General features: G+C 54.7%; 2 protein-coding genes, 1 long non-coding RNA gene and 1 other non-coding gene across 7 annotated transcripts in view; 3 read left to right on the top strand and 1 right to left on the bottom strand.

Annotated features, from left to right (window-relative positions):
* LOC123640100 overlaps positions 1–955 on the bottom strand; it is a 29,263-nt gene extending 28,308 nt beyond the window's left edge. The window contains exon 1 of the long non-coding RNA XR_006735873.1: positions 292–955. This is a non-coding gene — a long non-coding RNA (uncharacterized LOC123640100). The remainder of the gene's footprint in view (positions 1–291) is intronic.
* Positions 956–1,220: 265 nt separating this feature from the next.
* ATN1 (atrophin 1) lies at positions 1,221–13,173 on the top strand. Of its 4 annotated transcripts, none has more exons than XM_045554437.1 (10): positions 1,221–1,662; positions 5,898–6,091; positions 6,245–6,382; positions 6,525–6,638; positions 7,303–9,317; positions 9,560–9,782; positions 10,162–10,858; positions 11,759–11,902; positions 12,254–12,434; positions 12,615–13,173. In XM_045554437.1, the coding sequence occupies exons 2-10, from the start codon at positions 6,065–6,067 to the stop codon at positions 12,646–12,648; spliced, it is 3,573 nt and encodes a 1,190-aa protein (XP_045410393.1). In that variant the 5' UTR covers positions 1,221–1,662; positions 5,898–6,064; the 3' UTR covers positions 12,649–13,173. The 4 variants fall into 4 exon arrangements, with proteins under 4 accessions (XP_045410393.1, XP_045410396.1, XP_045410395.1 ...); XM_045554440.1 differs by having other exon boundaries at positions 1,547–1,662; positions 6,528–6,638; XM_045554439.1 differs by having other exon boundaries at positions 1,548–1,662; positions 7,306–9,317.
* Positions 13,174–13,850: 677 nt separating this feature from the next.
* C6H12orf57 (chromosome 6 C12orf57 homolog) lies at positions 13,851–16,175 on the top strand. The gene is made up of 3 exons (XM_045554452.1): positions 13,851–14,441; positions 14,720–14,896; positions 15,944–16,175. The coding sequence occupies exons 1-3, from the start codon at positions 14,390–14,392 to the stop codon at positions 16,093–16,095; spliced, it is 381 nt and encodes a 126-aa protein (XP_045410408.1). The 5' UTR covers positions 13,851–14,389; the 3' UTR covers positions 16,096–16,175.
* On the top strand, positions 14,060–14,121 carry LOC123640894. Its single transcript, XR_006736128.1, has one exon. It is a non-coding gene; the product is annotated as a U7 small nuclear RNA (small nuclear RNA).
* Positions 16,176–16,495: the final 320 nt, after the last annotated feature.

Raw genomic sequence — 16,495 nt, 5'->3', positions numbered from 1 at the left:
CCTGGGGTCTGCCATGCCCCATTTCAATCATTTCCTTCAACTACCCTCCCTTCCCCTCTCCATTCTCTTTCCTTTTCCAGATCAATCACCTTCCCTCCTCCATACTGCCACCAAAGGCCTTGTTCATCTTCCACTTCCTTCCAGTCTTCTTTAATCCTGTCTCCCCCATTCTATCTGCCAAAGGAAATCCTCCTCGGCTCTGCTGGAAGCCACCACCCCCAGGATCCAGCCACCCCTGTGTCTCCAACCCTCCTTTCCCACCATACCCCAGCCTCCCCCTAGAATACACACCTGGGTGTACCTCCTTCATCCCTTGTTAAGGTTCCATATGCTCTCCCTTCTCTCATTGACACCTCCTATGGACTCTCTTCAGCTCTCCTTCATCACCCCCAATTCTTATATTTTTGACTTTTTCCCAACACCAATCACCCCCAAACTCTTTAATCCCTTCCAGAAACCCCACTCTTTTATGTCTTCATCTTTTCAATTTTTACCCTTCCTTATGAAACCCCAAACTTCCATCCCATTCTAACAGTCCCCCAAACCCCGCCCACTTCATGCCTGACAGAGACCCCTGACCCCAAGCTTCTCTCCCCTCTCCTCACTACACACCTCATTGCCCCCAAAGCCCCCATGCAGCTCCATCTTTTCAATCTAACCCCATTATCTCAGTCTCTACCCCAGTATCCCCCAAACTCCTCCTATCTCACCTCTGCCACAAACCGTCGCCCCCAAACTTCTCCAGCCTCCCCCATACCTGTCCTCGCAACCCACAGCCCCTCCCACTCAGCCCTCTCCCGCGCCAGGCCCGCGGGCTCCCCACATTCCGCCGGGGCGAACCCCTCCCCGCGCGCGCGCCCGGCCCCCTCAGCCTCGGCCGCGGCCAACTCGCACAGCGCCTCCCCTCTCCGGATCCCCCTCTCTCCCCCCTCGCAGCTTGCCTCGCGCTCCCTCCCTCGCGTCTCCCTCCTGGCCCCTCTCTCCTCCGTTCCTCCGCGCTCCCTCCTTCTCCCTCTTCCTCCCTTCTCCCATCCCCCCCTCCCAAGCTCCCTCCCTTCGCCGTCCGCTTTCCTGTGCGAGTCGCCGGACGCGCCGCCCAGCCTGTCCGCAGCCCGGCGCCGGGCCGGGGCCTCGGGCCGGGGCCCAATTCGGGGGGACCGCCGCGGGAGGAGCGGGGAGGAGGCGAGGGAGACGACCGCCCGGGGAGGGGCGGGGGCCGCGGGCGAGGCCACCGAGGGGGCCTGGGATCGCGCGAGTGCCGGCTGCGCGAGGCGGGCGCGGGCGGCGGCGGCGGGTCGGAGCTGCGCCGAGGGCCGGCGGGGCCGCGGGGGCGAGCGGCGCAGCGGGGGCGGGCGGCGCGGCCCGGAGCATTCCGGGCGGCCGGGGGGAGGCGGCGGGCCTGGGGAGGGAGGAGAGGGGGTAGAGCGAGAGCGGGGATCGAGATTTGCTCCGGGGGCCGGCGGGAGATCCGGGCCGGGTGGGGGGAAAGGGGGGGATGGGGGCCACCCTCCGGGGGGGTCGGGGCCGCCGCCGCCGCCGTCGCGGCGGCGACTGAAGCCAGGAAGAGGAGAGGGGGGCGGGGGAGCTGCCGCCGCCGCCCCCCGGAGGCCCGGAGCCCGGAATCCCGCTCGGAGCCAGCCAGCCGTCCCGAGCTACAGCCAGGTAAGCTCTGCTGCCGCCCGGGCCCGAGCCCGCCGAGGTTCTGGCCCGCCCGGGTTCCGGCCTGAGGCTCCCCACCCCCACCCCTCCCAGTTCCCCCTCCCGCCGCCGCCGCCTCCATTTGTTGTTTTCCCAATCCGGTCCCCCCACTGTGGGCACTGCCTGGCGAGAGGCTGGGGGCTCAGGGGGTGGGGCCCGCCCGAGGAGGGATGGGAGCCGGGGCTTCGGGAGGTTCGGGAAGGTGGGGAGAGGGGAGGGTCTCAGGAGGAGGGCTGTGGGGCTAGAAGGTAGCCAGTACCCGCGGACCAAGAGAGGAGGAACACCAAGGTGGAGGGTTGGAAAAACCGGGGATGCTGTGAGGGGGGTTCGGGGCGAAGACAGAATGGATGGTAGAGATGGCAGCGAGGCGGGGCATGAAGGCTCCAGGAAAAACCCCAAAGGCCCAGAACCGGGGTTCCAGAACCGGGGTTTGGGGGTGGTAGGAATAGACGGGAAGTGGGAAAGGGGTGTGGTAGGTGTAAGGGATTGTAGCTGATGAGGAGGGGAATTGAAGCTGGGGAAACGGAGGCTCAGAAAGAGAGGGGCAAGGAGAGGTCCGTCTTTGAGAAGGGCCGGAGATTTTCCAGCGTGGAAGCGGGAAGGACATGTCTTTGTGACTCAATTTCCTTTCCCCTACTCCACGTCACCTGTGACCCTGTTTTCCCAATCCCAGACGTAGTTACTTCTTGGAGAGGGGCATTGGGGCCCAGTAGTGTGGGTCCTCTTAAAGCTAATGAGGAAGACAGGAACACTGAAGGGAGAGTTAGGAAGAAAGGGTTTCTGGGAGGATGGAAAAGAGGAGAGAATTGGGCAATCTTACAGGCACTCCTGACAAGTTGAGACCTCCACCCTCAAATCCCCAGAGCATCTGCTGCCCTTCTATGGCTGTGATCTCTATAGGGAGGCCTTCATTACTGCTTTGAGCTCAAAGATTTCCCTTTGTGCATGGGCTTATTTCTGCTGGGGTAGGTACCCTTAAGTTCCCTTCCCTGAGGGTGCTGTAGGAGGGTAGGAGTTGCTTTGGAGGGGGAAGCTGCCAGATGGACCCCTGGGATGGTCTCTTGAGGGGCATGTTTTGCTATTTGGTTGCCATGGCAGTGATCCAGTGGGATATCCAATAGATGGGACTTCAGAGTGTTGATTGGACCTCAGCCTGTGCCTATGTCCTTGGGATTCTTGGCTGGATTCTGGAGGATGTTTCTGGTGCTCCTGGTGGATAGGAGTTTCCCCAGGGGGTGCACCTCTTTCATCCAGCAGTCTGTTGGAACAAGTGGATATGTTCCTTGCAGGTCATAGGTGTTTCTCCAAGTCCCTCCACCAAGGCATGGTGGGAGGGTGAAAATGCTCCTGTTATCTTATACCTTTTGGCTGTTAGTTCTGGCCTCTGCCTCCCTAATTATTATTTTTTGTACGCATTAGTCTTTTTGCTTCTTTGCACTAATATTCTTCCATTTTCTTAAACTTGAATTCCTCTTTGAGTCTCATTTCCCAAGTATCCCTTTTTCTCTTTCCCAGACAGTCCCCATGGTGATCCCTTCCCTCAAATAACCTTTGACCTTCTACTTCCCTGACCTTGTAGGAATAGCTGGGCTCTCCAGGCCCATCCTAGGTGAGGGTGGCTCAGGGAAGAGGGCTGTGAAGCAGCCTTGTGCAGTGGAAAACTCTGGAATGGCAGCCTAGAGACCTGGGTCTAGTCCTGACTTTGCCTGTGTGACCTTGGGCAAGTCTCTTCTTTTTCTTTGAGCCTTGGCTGCTTTGTGCCTTGGCTTCTTTGTAAGGTGAAGGGGTTATAGATGAGATGATCTCTGAGGCCCCTCTGACAGCCCTGGATTCTAAGAAGGCTTAGGCCGGTGCATTGTTATCTGCTGGTCTGGGCTGCATTGTTATCTAGGAGTTACTTTGGACTGGTTTGTTAGTCAGCAGGTCCAGAATGATGATGGGGGCTGGGCCAATGATCCTGAAATTCACCCTGCAGGCCCTTCCCAGAGACCTTGTGATGCCATTGTATTCCTTCTGAAATTCTTCCCATGTTTCTCTCTTGATTTCTTTTCCTGTTCTTACTTAAGGGCTCTTTTCCTATTTCTCAGGTTTCTACCTCCCCAGTCTAGTTTTAAGCATTTTCTTTTTGCAGTAAGGTAATGAAGGTGAATGTGCTTAGTGTGTTGCCAGATACATAGTAGGTGCTCTATAAATATTAGCTATGGTGACTGCCTGCTAGGGCAAGGTGGAGATAGCTCAGCTGGTTGGTGCTAAAACATGGCCTAGGTTCAGAAAAGTATGTACAGTTCAACCCCAACCCCTACCCTCCCCCGCCACTGCTTATCTCCAGGACTACCTGCTTTTTATGACTGCTTTTCTCCTTCAAAGCTACTCATTGCTAATTTTATCAGATTTTAGCCGATTAAAAAAGTAAGAAGGGGACACTATGATTGCTCTGTTCTTCAGGTACATTCCTGTGTTTCTCTGAGCTTTTGGATCTCCTAGCTTTGACTGACTCGGTGAACAGGTTCTGTGATGGGGAGAAGAGATGGGCACCCTGCTCTAGGAGAGCTGGCAAGGATACACCAGTCACAAATAGTCATCTTTGTTGTGCTTTTACGATTGTTTTCTCTTTTTGTTATGTTGGGTTTTGTTCTTTGGATTTTTTGGTTGATAGTATTTTAAAACCAATCTATACAACTCAAAAAGGGGCAAAATAGCTATAATTTCAAAAAATGACTAGTCTATTAAACAGAACACCAGTTGGAAGTTTGGAAGACCTGGGGTTCTGTCCTAGCTATATTGTGATTCTAAGTAAATTGTTAAGTTTCCTGGAAAGGTTAGACTCACCTCTTACTGTCTGCATCAGTATGGTTCAGAGAAGGTGAGAAATAATTATTCCTTGGGAAAAATATGCTATAAAATGTGGTAATGCCATTTTACTAGCAGGCTTCCTAAATAGAGTGAGTGGGTAAGGTTAGTCTTTTCCCACCAACACTTAATTGAAGAAGGATGACCTACTGAAGTTAGTGGGCTCAAAGGTCACTAATAAGAAAAGAACACCCATATATACATGACATCAGTGGAGGATACAGAAAGGAAGAAAACAGTAAGAAAATACTATTTTTGCTCTCAGAAGGTCTTACATGGAGAGACTTGACACTTAGAAATATAAACAAGCACAAATGAAAATAGCAGGCTATAGAGATATAGATACGTAGATACCTATCTATTGATATGGATGGATATATATTATTTATATGTAGAGAGATATAGATGAATATATATTATGAAGAGGTACGTATCACTGTCTATGCCAAGTGGAAGGATAGGCTTAAAATTTTGTAAATCTGTATTGTGTGGTTAACTGCTATTTTAAGTCTTTACTTACTAATGTGAAAACCCTGACTTTTCCTCTAGCCTTAGGGAACTCAATCACTAAAGAAAGGGTCTTTGTGAGGCTCTCAGAAATGAAGTTCTACAATTTGGGGATACCTAGGTTTGGTCTTGGGATTGGTGGGGCTGTGTTCCTTTATTGTGGAATGAGACATTCTTCTTCTACCTACTCTTATGTGAAAAAAGATTCTTTTCATATCTGTGTGACTGATCTAGGCCTTCTGAGAATTCTCCCCACCAACTTCTGAGGAGAATAGAGCAAAGTATAGAAGACAGAGCATGGGCTTTGAAGTCAGAGACGTGGGCTTGATGCTGGTTCTTCACTGTCTGAGGTTGGGCAAGTCACAGTCACAATCTTTGAGCCTCAGTTCCCTCACCTATATCATGAGGATAATACTAAGAATGCCTTCCTTTCAGAGTTAGTTATAAATATTAAATGAAATCATGTATGTAAAGGGCTTGACGAAGGTACTCAATAAATTAATACTTTAATTTCATTTCTTTATGTTCCTTTGTAAGGCTCTGTGGAATTCATGTGTACATAAATATCCTTTAGGGATCATGAAAGGTAAAATAATGTGATCTCTTGGATTGGGGCCCATAGTTATATTACAATTTTTTGGCCTCTCCAGAGATGAAAGAGATTACACTGTGAGCAGAATGTGTCTCACTTTTAGATAGCTGAGGCAGCACATGGGATAAGCCAGCAATGTCTTGGGGTGTCTGTACCCCTTGGCCCAAAGGCTCAGCCCTCTGACAAGCACAATAGTATCCCCTTCTGACTTTGTTCTCCAAGTTGCAGACTGACGGTTTCTTTCTAACAGGCTTCACTGAAAACAGATCCTGCAAGTTCCAGGTGCCTACACTGGAAACTTGGAGATCCTGCTTCCTGCTTCCGAGGCCATAGCTGTGGGGAACTTGGGGTGGAGCAGAGAAGTTTCTGTATTCAGCTGCCCAGGCAGAGGAGAATGGGGTCTCCACAGCCTGAAGAATGAAGACACGACAGAATAAAGATTCAGTGAGTAACAGCTAAAATGAGAGACATGAAAGATTAGAGGCACGGGTAGGCAAGCTAGGAAGAAGGGCCTACAGAGGAAGAGTAGAAATTATGTGCCTCATGAAGGTGAGTGCAATGTAAAAAGCATTACCTGCCGCGCCCCTTCTCTCTCAGATGTCAATGAGGAGTGGACGGAAGAAAGAGGCCCCTGGGCCCCGGGAAGAACTGAGATCGAGGGGCCGGGCCTCCCCTGGAGGGGTCAGCACGTCCAGCAGTGATGGCAAAGCTGAGAAGTCCAGGCAGACAGCCAAGGTATTCTGTTCTCAGGTCCTCCCACAGGATGCCCTGCACTTGGGCTTAGGGCATGTGTGTTGTTGGGGGAGCATCCTGTCTGGCAGAGGCTAACAGTGGAGCTTGGGAGGAAGAAGACAGGAATTTTCTCTCTCTCTGACAGAAGGCCCGAGTAGAGGAAGCCTCTACCCCAAAGGTCAACAAGCAGGGCCGGAGCGAGGAGATCTCAGAGAGTGAAAGTGAGGAGACCAATGCACCGAAAAAGACCAAAACTGAGGTGGGAGAGCCTTGAAGCCATCTGACCTATTTTCTTACCATTCTTTCCCCAAACTTGTTTTTGCTCACTATTCCTACCTCTGTCTCTCCCGGAATATAAAAGTAAAGGCAGATCGTAAGTGCTTATTAGAGTAGTCCTATCTATAATATGTCAGACAGATCTTTAGGGCTTTGGCAGACCACTAGATGACCAGGAAGGGCCAAAGGGGACTGAAAGTTGGGGGATTCTAGCCTCTGGGTAAGAAGTTGTTCTCAGTAGAAGGAACAAGTAAATATTAAGGAAAATGCAGAAGTGGTCTTTCTAAGAACAAAGAGTTTTGGGGATTGTTAGTCAAAGGGGTAAATGAGATGAGGGTGGCTATGAGATGGTAGAAGACAGGGCTTTGGAGTCAGCTGTGGATGGGGAGAAGGTGCTTGAGATGGACACTTGAGGAAGGTATAAGATTTTACAAGGAAGGAAACAAGACTGGCTGCTAGGGAGCTGCTGAGATGTGGGGAGTGGGGGGGGGGTGGGAATCCCCAGAGGCGAGAGGTGGGCTTGAACAAGAGCACTCCTCACATCACAGCGCAACGATGTGCTTTGAAGTGGGGATGATTTTGTGCAAGAGATCTCAAATCTGGGGGATGCAAGAAAAGAGGAAAAAATGGTCCTCCCTTTTCTACAGCAGGAGCTCCCTCGGCCACAGTCTCCCTCGGATTTGGATAGCTTGGATGGGCGGAGCCTCAATGATGATGGCAGCAGTGACCCTAGGGATATTGACCAGGACAACCGAAGCACGTCCCCCAGCATCTACAGCCCTGGAAGTGTGGAGAATGACTCCGACTCATCTTCTGGCCTGTCCCAGGGCCCAGCTCGCCCCTACCACCCACCTCCACTCTTTCCTCCTTCCCCTCCACCGCCAGACAGCACCCCTCGACAGCCAGAGCCTGGCTTTGAGCCCCATCCTTCTGTGACACCCACTGGATATCATGCTCCCATGGAGCCCCCCACATCCCGAATGTTCCAGGCTCCTCCTGGGGCCCCTCCCCCTCACCCACAGCTTTACCCTGGGGGGGCTGGTGGAGGAGTTTTGTCGGGACCCACAGTGGGTCCCAAGGGGGCTGGGGCTGCCTCATCAGTGGGGGCCACTAGTGGGGGTAAGCAGCACCCCCCACCCACTACCCCCATTTCAATATCAAGCACTGGGGCTGGTGGTGCTCCCCCAACAAAGCCACCTAACACTCCAGTGGGTGGTGGGAACCTACCTTCTGCTCCACCACCAGCAACCTTCCCCCATGTGACACCAAACCTGCCTCCCCCACCTGCCCTGAGACCCCTCAACAATGCATCAGCTTCTCCTCCTGGCCTGGGGGCCCAGCCACTACCTGGGCATCTGCCCTCTCCCCATGCCATGGGGCAGGGTATGGGTGGACTTCCACCTGGCCAAGAGAAGGGCCCAACTCTGGCTCCCTCACCCCACCCTCTGCCCCCTGCTTCCTCTTCTGCCCCAGCGCCCCCAATGAGGTATCCTTATTCGTCCGCTACTAGTAGCTCTGCAGCAGCCTCTTCTTCCAGTTCTTCCTCTTCCTCTGCCTCCCAGTACCCAGCTTCCCAGGCATTGCCCAGTTATCCTCATTCTTTCCCTCCCCCAACAAGCCTCTCTGTCTCCAATCAGCCCCCCAAGTATACTCAGCCTTCTCTCCCATCCCAGGCTGTATGGAGCCAGGGTCCCCCCCCACCTCCTCCCTATGGCCGCCTCTTAGCCAACAGCAATGCCCACCCAGGCCCAGGCCTCTTCTCTTCTTCTGCTGGGGGTCAGTCCACTGCCCACCCAGCAGCCCCAACACATCACCATCACCACCAGCAACAGCAGCAGCAGCCGCCACAGCCACAACCACAGCCACAACAGCAACATCATGGAAGCTCTGGGCCCCCTCCACCTGGAGCATTTCCCCACCCCCTGGAGAGCAGTAGCTCACACCATGCACATCCTTATGCCATGTCTCCCTCCCTGGGGTCTCTGAGGCCCTACCCACCAGGGCCAGCACACCTGCCCCCACCTCACAGCCAGGTGTCATACAGCCAAGCAGGCCCCAACGGCCCCCCAGTCTCTTCCTCTTCCAACCCTTCCTCTTCCTCTTCTCAAGGGTCCTACCCGTGTTCACACCCCTCCCCTTCCCAGGGCCCCCAAGGGGCGCCCTACCCCTTCCCACCGGTGCCTACTGTCACCACCTCATCAGCCACACTTTCCACTGTCATTGCCACCGTGGCTTCCTCGCCAGCAGGCTACAAAACAGCCTCTCCACCTGGGCCCCCGCCATACGGAAAAAGAGCCCCATCCCCAGGGGCCTACAAGACAGCTACCCCACCAGGATACAAGCCGGGGTCGCCTCCCTCTTTCCGAACGGGGACCCCACCGGGCTACCGTGGCACCTCGTCGCCTGCAGGCCCGGGGACCTTCAAACCGGGCTCGCCCACCGTGGGACCCGGGCCCCTGCCACCTGCGGGGCCCTCGGGCCTATCTTCTCTGCCACCAACACCTGCGGCCGCTGCCTCAGGGCCGCCTCTGAGCGCCACGCAGATCAAACAGGAGCCAGCGGAGGAGTATGAGACCCCTGAGAGTCCGGTGCCCCCACCCCGCAGCCCCTCCCCCCCTCCCAAGGTGGTAGACGTGCCCAGCCACGCCAGTCAGTCTGCCAGGTGAGTGGCCAGGGTACGGCACAGGTGGGCCTGGAAGTGGGGTCGACGAGATGGCGAGAGGGAGAGTAGCACGGATGGGGCCTTGCGTTCGTGTGGTGTTTTTAAAAAAGTACACGCTCCTCCTCCCTCGCTACTACTCCCTCGTGGCCCTTGAGGTGGGCGGCAGCTTCCAGCCTGCGGGGGGCCTGGCCGCCGCGGGCAGCTCGCAGGGGCTGAGCGAGCGCTGCGTCCGCGCCCGGCAGGTTCAACAAGCACCTGGACCGCGGCTTCAATTCGTGCGCGCGCAGCGACTTGTACTTCGTGCCGCTGGAGGGCTCCAAGCTGGCCAAGAAGCGGGCCGACCTGGTGGAGAAGGTGCGGCGCGAGGCCGAGCAGCGCGCGCGCGAAGAAAAGGAGCGCGAGCGCGAGCGGGAGCGAGAGAAGGAGCGGGAGCGCGAGAAGGAGCGCGAGCTCGAACGCAGCGTGGTGAGTGCGTCACGAGATGCGCCACCCGCCGCCTTTCCCTCCCTCCTCTGCGCTGCGCTGCGTGGCTCGGGGTTGGGGGGGGTCACTTCGCCACCTGCCGGGGAGGAGGAGCCACTGCAGCCCAGCAAGTGGCGCCCAAAAGGATTCCAGCGGGAGCAGTCCTTGCATTCCTAGGTTGGCGGAAGGCGTGCTCAGGGAAGGCAAATATCCGGGAGGTGGTGGTGGTGGGGCGGTGTGTGTGCAGGAAAGTTTCTGGTGGGCAGACTTCCAACGGGTGAGACATTTTGGCATTTAGCTGCTGAGACAAATGGGCAGCTTTGGACCAACCACGTCTTTCCGTAACAGTCTCTTTGATTCCACTTCTCCCTGTACTCCACAGAAATTGGTTCAGGAGGGCCGTGCTCCGGTGGAGTGCCCATCTCTGGGCCCAGTGCCCCATCGCCCTCCATTTGAACCGGGCAGTGCTGTGGCTACAGTACCCCCCTACCTGGGTCCTGACACTCCAGCCTTGCGCACTCTCAGTGAATACGCCCGGCCTCATGTCATGTCTCCTGGCAATCGCAACCATCCATTCTACGTGCCCCTGGGGGCAGTGGACCCAGGGCTTCTGGGTTACAACGTCCCGGCCCTGTACAGCAGTGACCCAGCTGCCAGGGAGAGGGAGCGGGAAGCCCGTGAACGAGACCTGCGTGACCGCCTCAAGCCTGGCTTCGAGGTGAAGCCTAGTGAGCTGGAGCCCCTACATGGGGTCCCTGGGCCAGGCCTGGATCCTTTCCCCCGCCATGGGGGCCTGGCCCTGCAGCCTGGCCCTCCTGGCCTGCACCCTTTCCCCTTCCATCCAAGCCTGGGGCCCTTGGAGCGAGAACGTCTAGCGCTGGCAGCTGGGCCAGCCCTGCGGCCTGACATGTCCTATGCTGAGCGGCTGGCAGCTGAGAGGCAGCATGCAGAAAGGGTGGCAGCCCTTGGCAATGACCCGCTGGCCCGGCTGCAGATGCTCAATGTGACCCCCCATCACCACCAGCACTCCCATATCCACTCTCACCTGCACTTGCACCAGCAGGATGCCATCCATGCAGGTGAGACCCCTACTTCCTTGCCCTGGCTCTTTGGGGCCACCTCACCCTCTGGCATGATTGGGCTCTTTTGTTCCTCAGGCCAAGCCTTCCCTCCTCTGGTCTAGCATGAACCTCTTTCCTGAGATTGCTGTCCTGATCTATGCCTCCCTGACATTTCCCAGCCTATCTCCTCATGCCCTAGCCTAGCTGCAGGGCCTGCATTCCCCACACCCAGCCCTCTCCGTAGTCTAGTATCCTATCTGTGATAGAGGCCCAAGCTGGGGCCCATGAAGGAGCACCACCTTTCTACCCAAATAGCCCCGGTCCCCAAGCCCTTCACAGACCTATTTTCTGGTTCCTCTGCATTCAACTCTTGTTTCTTGCCATCCTCTCCTTCTCTCCTAGCTCGAGGTGTTTCATGACCTCGGTCTGCCCCATCTCTAGATCTGTAACTTAAAAAGGCCCTTGTAGCTTCAGTTTTGGGTGTCATAGGTGATAATGAGCTTTACTTACTATCCTTCCACCATATTACTTATTGTCCAGAACATTGCTCAGCCTAGTCTTTGTCATGCTCATTCCAGGCTCTGTGCTTTCTCCCTCTTAATCACTTCTCTCATCCTGTCTCATTTTCTAAACTTCTTTGTCCTCTTCCATCTCTTTGAAGCACTCTACCTCTCTCTTTCCTTCTCAGACCATTCTGGTAACTGTAAGTAATGTCCTGTTCTCTGTCATGCATGTCCGTACTCCAGTAGTATCTTGGCCTGTCTGTCTCCCAGGCCTCTAGTTCTTCCATTCTACCTTTGTTCCACTTTGGATCTGTATTTGTCCATCTCTCTTCCCAGGCTTGGATGCCTTCACCTAAATGCATGGTTTTCCCTAAACCTACCTTCTGGTGACACCTTCCTCTTCTCTACCCTCCAGCCTCTGCCTCGGTGCACCCTCTCATTGACCCCCTGGCCTCAGGGTCTCACCTCACCCGGATCCCCTACCCAGCTGGGACCCTCCCTAACCCCCTTCTTCCTCACCCTCTGCACGAGAACGAAGTTCTTCGTCACCAGCTCTTTGGTAAGGATGGAGTTTGGAGTGGGGGAGCTCTAATGAGAGAAGGGCAAAAAGAGAATGTGGGTGGTGAGATGGGCCTAGGTGGGCCTGGGGAGGGAAGAGGTGGTGCCTAGAGGAGCTGGGACTGGGCATAGGAGAACTAAGGCTCTGCCCACGAGAGGCACAGGTTTTAGTGCCCAGCTAAGAGTTTTGAATCCTAATTCTACTCCACTACTGGCAACTTGCAGGACTGGCTGTGTTACCTAACTTTTTAGTCTCCGTTTCTTCTTTTTATTAAGTGGCTGACTATGCCCTGGCCCAGAGCAGGTGCTCAGTATCCCTTAGTCATGTGCCCTCTGCCTTTCTTGCTCACAGCTGCCCCTTACCGGGATCTGCCAGCCTCCCTCTCTGCCCCTATGTCAGCAGCTCATCAGCTGCAGGCCATGCACGCACAGTCTGCTGAGCTGCAGCGCTTGGCGCTGGAACAGCAGCAGTGGCTGCATGCCCATCACCCACTGCACAGCGTGCCGCTGCCTGCCCAGGAGGACTACTACAGGTACTACAGGGTGCCCCAGTGGACCATATCCACAGTGATCCTGGGATGGGCTGTGGGTATGGTACAGCAGGGCACTGCACCCCTCTGGGAGGGAGCCCCTCTTCCCCCATCCCTGTGTGTGAGAGGGACAAGGTCAGGGTTGATCTCAGTCTCTTATCTTTCTGCTGTGCATTTCTCTAGTCACCTGAAGAAGGAAAGCGACAAGCCACTGTAGAACCTGCCATCAAGAGAGTACCCATGGCTCCTGCATCTGGACCTTGGAGGCCCCCCTCCCAGCCTGCCACCCAGAGCCCAGGAGAGGGTGCTGCTCAGTTGCAGGGCCTCTGTAACTGGGCAGAGGGAGGGAGGAAGGGCCAGACAGAAAGCCAAGGCCCGCGCGTGGTGTGCAGCAGTAGGGAGGTGGCAAGGGTGGGGACAGAAAGTGCACAGTATCTTGGACCAGGTCCCTCTTCCTTGTCCCCCCAGCTTTCCTCCTCCCCTGTGCCCAAACCTAGGTGGCCACCGCCCCTCCCCCACCCCGTTGGTGTGATTATTTCATCTGTTAGATGTGGCTGTTTTGTGTAGCATCTTGTGCTGCCCCTGCCCCTCCCCAGTCCCTGTGTGCGCGCCCCTCTGCGATGTATGCCCCTTGCCCCCACCCCACATTAATAATTTATATATATAAATATCTATATGACGCTCTTTAAAAAACATCCCAACCAAAACCAACGAAACAAAAACATCCTCAGCTCCCCAGGAAGATGACTGTGACTGGTTCTTTGCGGGCTGGGCAAGGGGAAGTGTCTCAGGGCAGTGGTTCCTAGAGAGAGCCGTGCCACCGGAGACTGGTGGGGAAGCTGAAAGGGACAGGACCTTAAGGAACAATGTAGGGGCCCTGCAGAGTTGGCAAGGGGATCTCAGGAAGAGCCCAGAGCTCTGCTGGTATAGGTGCCAGTTCCTTCCTGCCGCCCTCTCCAGAAGTTAACTGGAGATCTGGGACTGGCCCACCTCTGACATGGTCATGTCCAGGGAACTACTCAGACCTTGGAGTCGTTCCTGTCACTGGTCCCACTGCTAGGAGCCACCAGAGTCCTCTGAACAAGGCCTGCAGAGTCCTGAATCCTTTGCGTAGAATAGTTTGGGAACCGGTTATGAAGCGGGGGTGGGGTGAGCGAAGTTTCAATAGGTCGTTGCAATTACTAATTGGCAGGCTTTACGCTACAGTTTGAAAAGGGAGTGGGTGACAATTTCAAACGCCTGGAAGGGAAAGGAAGGAAAATAGGGCATTATGCTCCATCGCCTACCAGTGAACAAGTCCATTTTGGGCAAGCGCGAAGGCAGCGCTTGCTCTGAGCATTTATTGAAGCGAATCCCGGCCTTCGTTCTTAACAACAAAAGGGCTGTGACTGGCTGCTCTCTAGGCCAATCAGCATCGAGCTCATTTGCATAGGCCGGTATCAGGCTTTCACAAACTAGAAACGAATGATTTTAAGTAAGTTCTTTAGGATACTATTTTTCCTAGTGAAAGTTACGGTGTGCCTTGTTACTTATACACTGGTAGGAACAAGAAAAACGCCACTCTGAGCTCACCCTCACCAACAGTGGAGTTCATGCATATCCCAGGTTCTATCTAGGGCTAGATTTCGCAGTGTTACAGCTCTTTTAGAATTTGTCTAGCAGGTTTTCTGGTCTTTACCGGAAAACCCCCTACCACGCGAGTTGTTTCTAACAATAGAGTTATTTGTTTTCGGTTGCAACTGCTTTGTTTTTTTTAGCGTTGGTTTATTTTTGTATGAGTTGTGTGGATGCAGCATCGTGCTGACTTGTGAACTACGTTTCGAGGCTTCCGGCTACGACTGATACTGCTTCCCCTCCGTCCCCATTGGCGTTGGGACGGGCTACATAGGTGGTGGCTCTGTTGTCTCTGAGCCTTTTTTTTTCGTTCGCTCTGCTGCACGTGCAGCTTCTGTCGCCATATGACGTCCGCCACGGCCCAGTCCGCGGCCCTGAGCGCTGAACAGGCGAAGGGTGAGAATCATCCTGCTGGGGAGGATGCGGGTGGAAGATACCAAGCGACAGACGTGGCTACATCCTCTGGGAAACGGGGTGGGGGACGCGAGGTACCGTCCCTTTTCTGCGTGGGGTCCTTTTCCTCCTAGAGCGAGGAACTCGGGGGGTGTTTATCGGGTTACTTAGGGCCCCAGTCCACTAATTCCCCGCCCTCTTCCCTGCGCTCTGCTCGACCCCACCGCCCGTGTTCCAACGCCTACCCCGGGACGCCTCCCTGGGATGCTTCTGGCGCGCAGTAGTCCTGGCGGAGGTGATCCAGGCGTTCTCGGCTCCGGAGAACGCCGTGCGCATGGACGAGGCTCGGGACAACGCGTGTAACGACATGGGCAAGATGCTGCAGTTCGTGCTGCCTGTGGCAACGCAGATCCAGCAGGAGGTTATCAAAGCCTATGGCTTCAGCTGCGACGGGGAAGGTGGGTCTCGCGGGATGGCGGTGGGGTGGGTCAGGGAGAGAGCACTGGATCGGTGGGTCCCCCTAAGCGGTCGTCTCCTTTCTCACCACATGGCGGCAGCCACAATCTAACAGTTTTGGCACTCAGAGCCCAGGGTCTACCCTTGTGCCTGCAAAGTCCTGAGTGCATTTTGTAGTTTCTGTACAGGTTCCATATCCCTTGTCCGAAATGCTTGAGGCCGGAAATGTTTCAGATTTTGGACTTTTTCGGATTTTGCAATATTTACATATACGTAATGAGATATCTTCGGGATGGGGCCTAAGTCTAAACATGAAATTCATTTATATTTTATATACACTTTACACACATAGCCTGAAGGTAATTTTATACAACAGTCTTAATAATTTTGTGTATGAAACTGTGGTCTGTCCCATGAGGTCAGATGTGGAATCTTCCATGTGTGGTGTCATGTAGTGCTCAAATTCAGATTTTGGAGCATTTCAGATTTTCCGATCAGGGCGGCTCAACCTGTAGTATTAATATTAACCACACTATTACTCCATTTTGTGATGAGAGAACAGACTCTAGTAGTAAAGTAAGTGGCCAGGGTTATGGCAGAGCTGGACCCGAACACTGTTCTGCTAGCTTTCAGTGAGATAACTGCATGACAGCATACTCCTGCAGCCCCTCCAGCGTGTTTCAGCTCATCTCTGAGGGCTGGCAGTTAAATTTCCTTGGTGTGATCATGGTGTTCTCCAAGGGTGTTTATCGATTTAGCTCTGCTGCCCCATAGCTCTCCTGTGTCCTGGTTATAGACCTAGGTTCATATTTGGGGTTCCTGTGACTAAACTAAAATGGTTCACTTGAGGGTGAGAAGCACACTGCTTTGGGACTTTTTCATTCACTGCATCCCAACCAGTTGTGCCCAGTGTAGACCAGGAAGTGATCCAGACCACACAGGACAGAGGCCTGCATGTGTCCTGGCCAGAGGGGGAGCTGCTCATGCTCAAACCACCACGCCTCCTCTGTCTTTTGGCACAGGGGTCAACTCTCCATTCTCTGTTGCAGGTGTCCTTAAATTTGCCCGCTTGGTCAAGTCCTATGAAGCCCAGGATCCTGAGATTGCCAGCCTGTCAGGGAAGCTGAAGGCACTGTTCCTACCGCCCATGACACTGCCACCCCATGGGCCTGCTTCTGGTGGCAGCGTGGCTGCCTCCTGAGAGTTGGCCTTCCCCTGTGCTATTGCCAGGGAAGGGAAGACCTTGATGTTCCAGAAGATAATAAATGTGCCTGTGGCTTAGCCTTGGTGTCGTCTTTTGCGGTCCTGACAACCCCTGCTTCTCGTTCCCCGATTCCCTCTGCCCCTGGCCAGATTCTTCCCTAAACTCCCCGCTGAGCCCAGACCTGCTCCGGTGAGGGCCTAAGGCTCCTGCCCTGCCCTCAGGGCAGGCTGAGAAGCTGGACTGGCCCCTCAACACCCTGGCTGGGTGGGCCTGCACAGGTGGACCTCCTTCTCTGAGGGATTCGGCTCCTGGGGCTTTTCCTTAGGCCCCTTGGTTTCCGCTGACTGAGAGGTCCCCCATTGGTTGGTGTTCCCTTGGCCAGGGTTACTTCCTGGTC

Source organism: Lemur catta, chromosome 6, assembly GCF_020740605.2.
Source record: "Lemur catta isolate mLemCat1 chromosome 6, mLemCat1.pri, whole genome shotgun sequence".
In the NCBI taxonomy this organism is placed as follows: domain Eukaryota; kingdom Metazoa; phylum Chordata; class Mammalia; order Primates; family Lemuridae; genus Lemur; species Lemur catta.
This window is presented reverse-complemented; position numbering and strand designations above follow the sequence as displayed.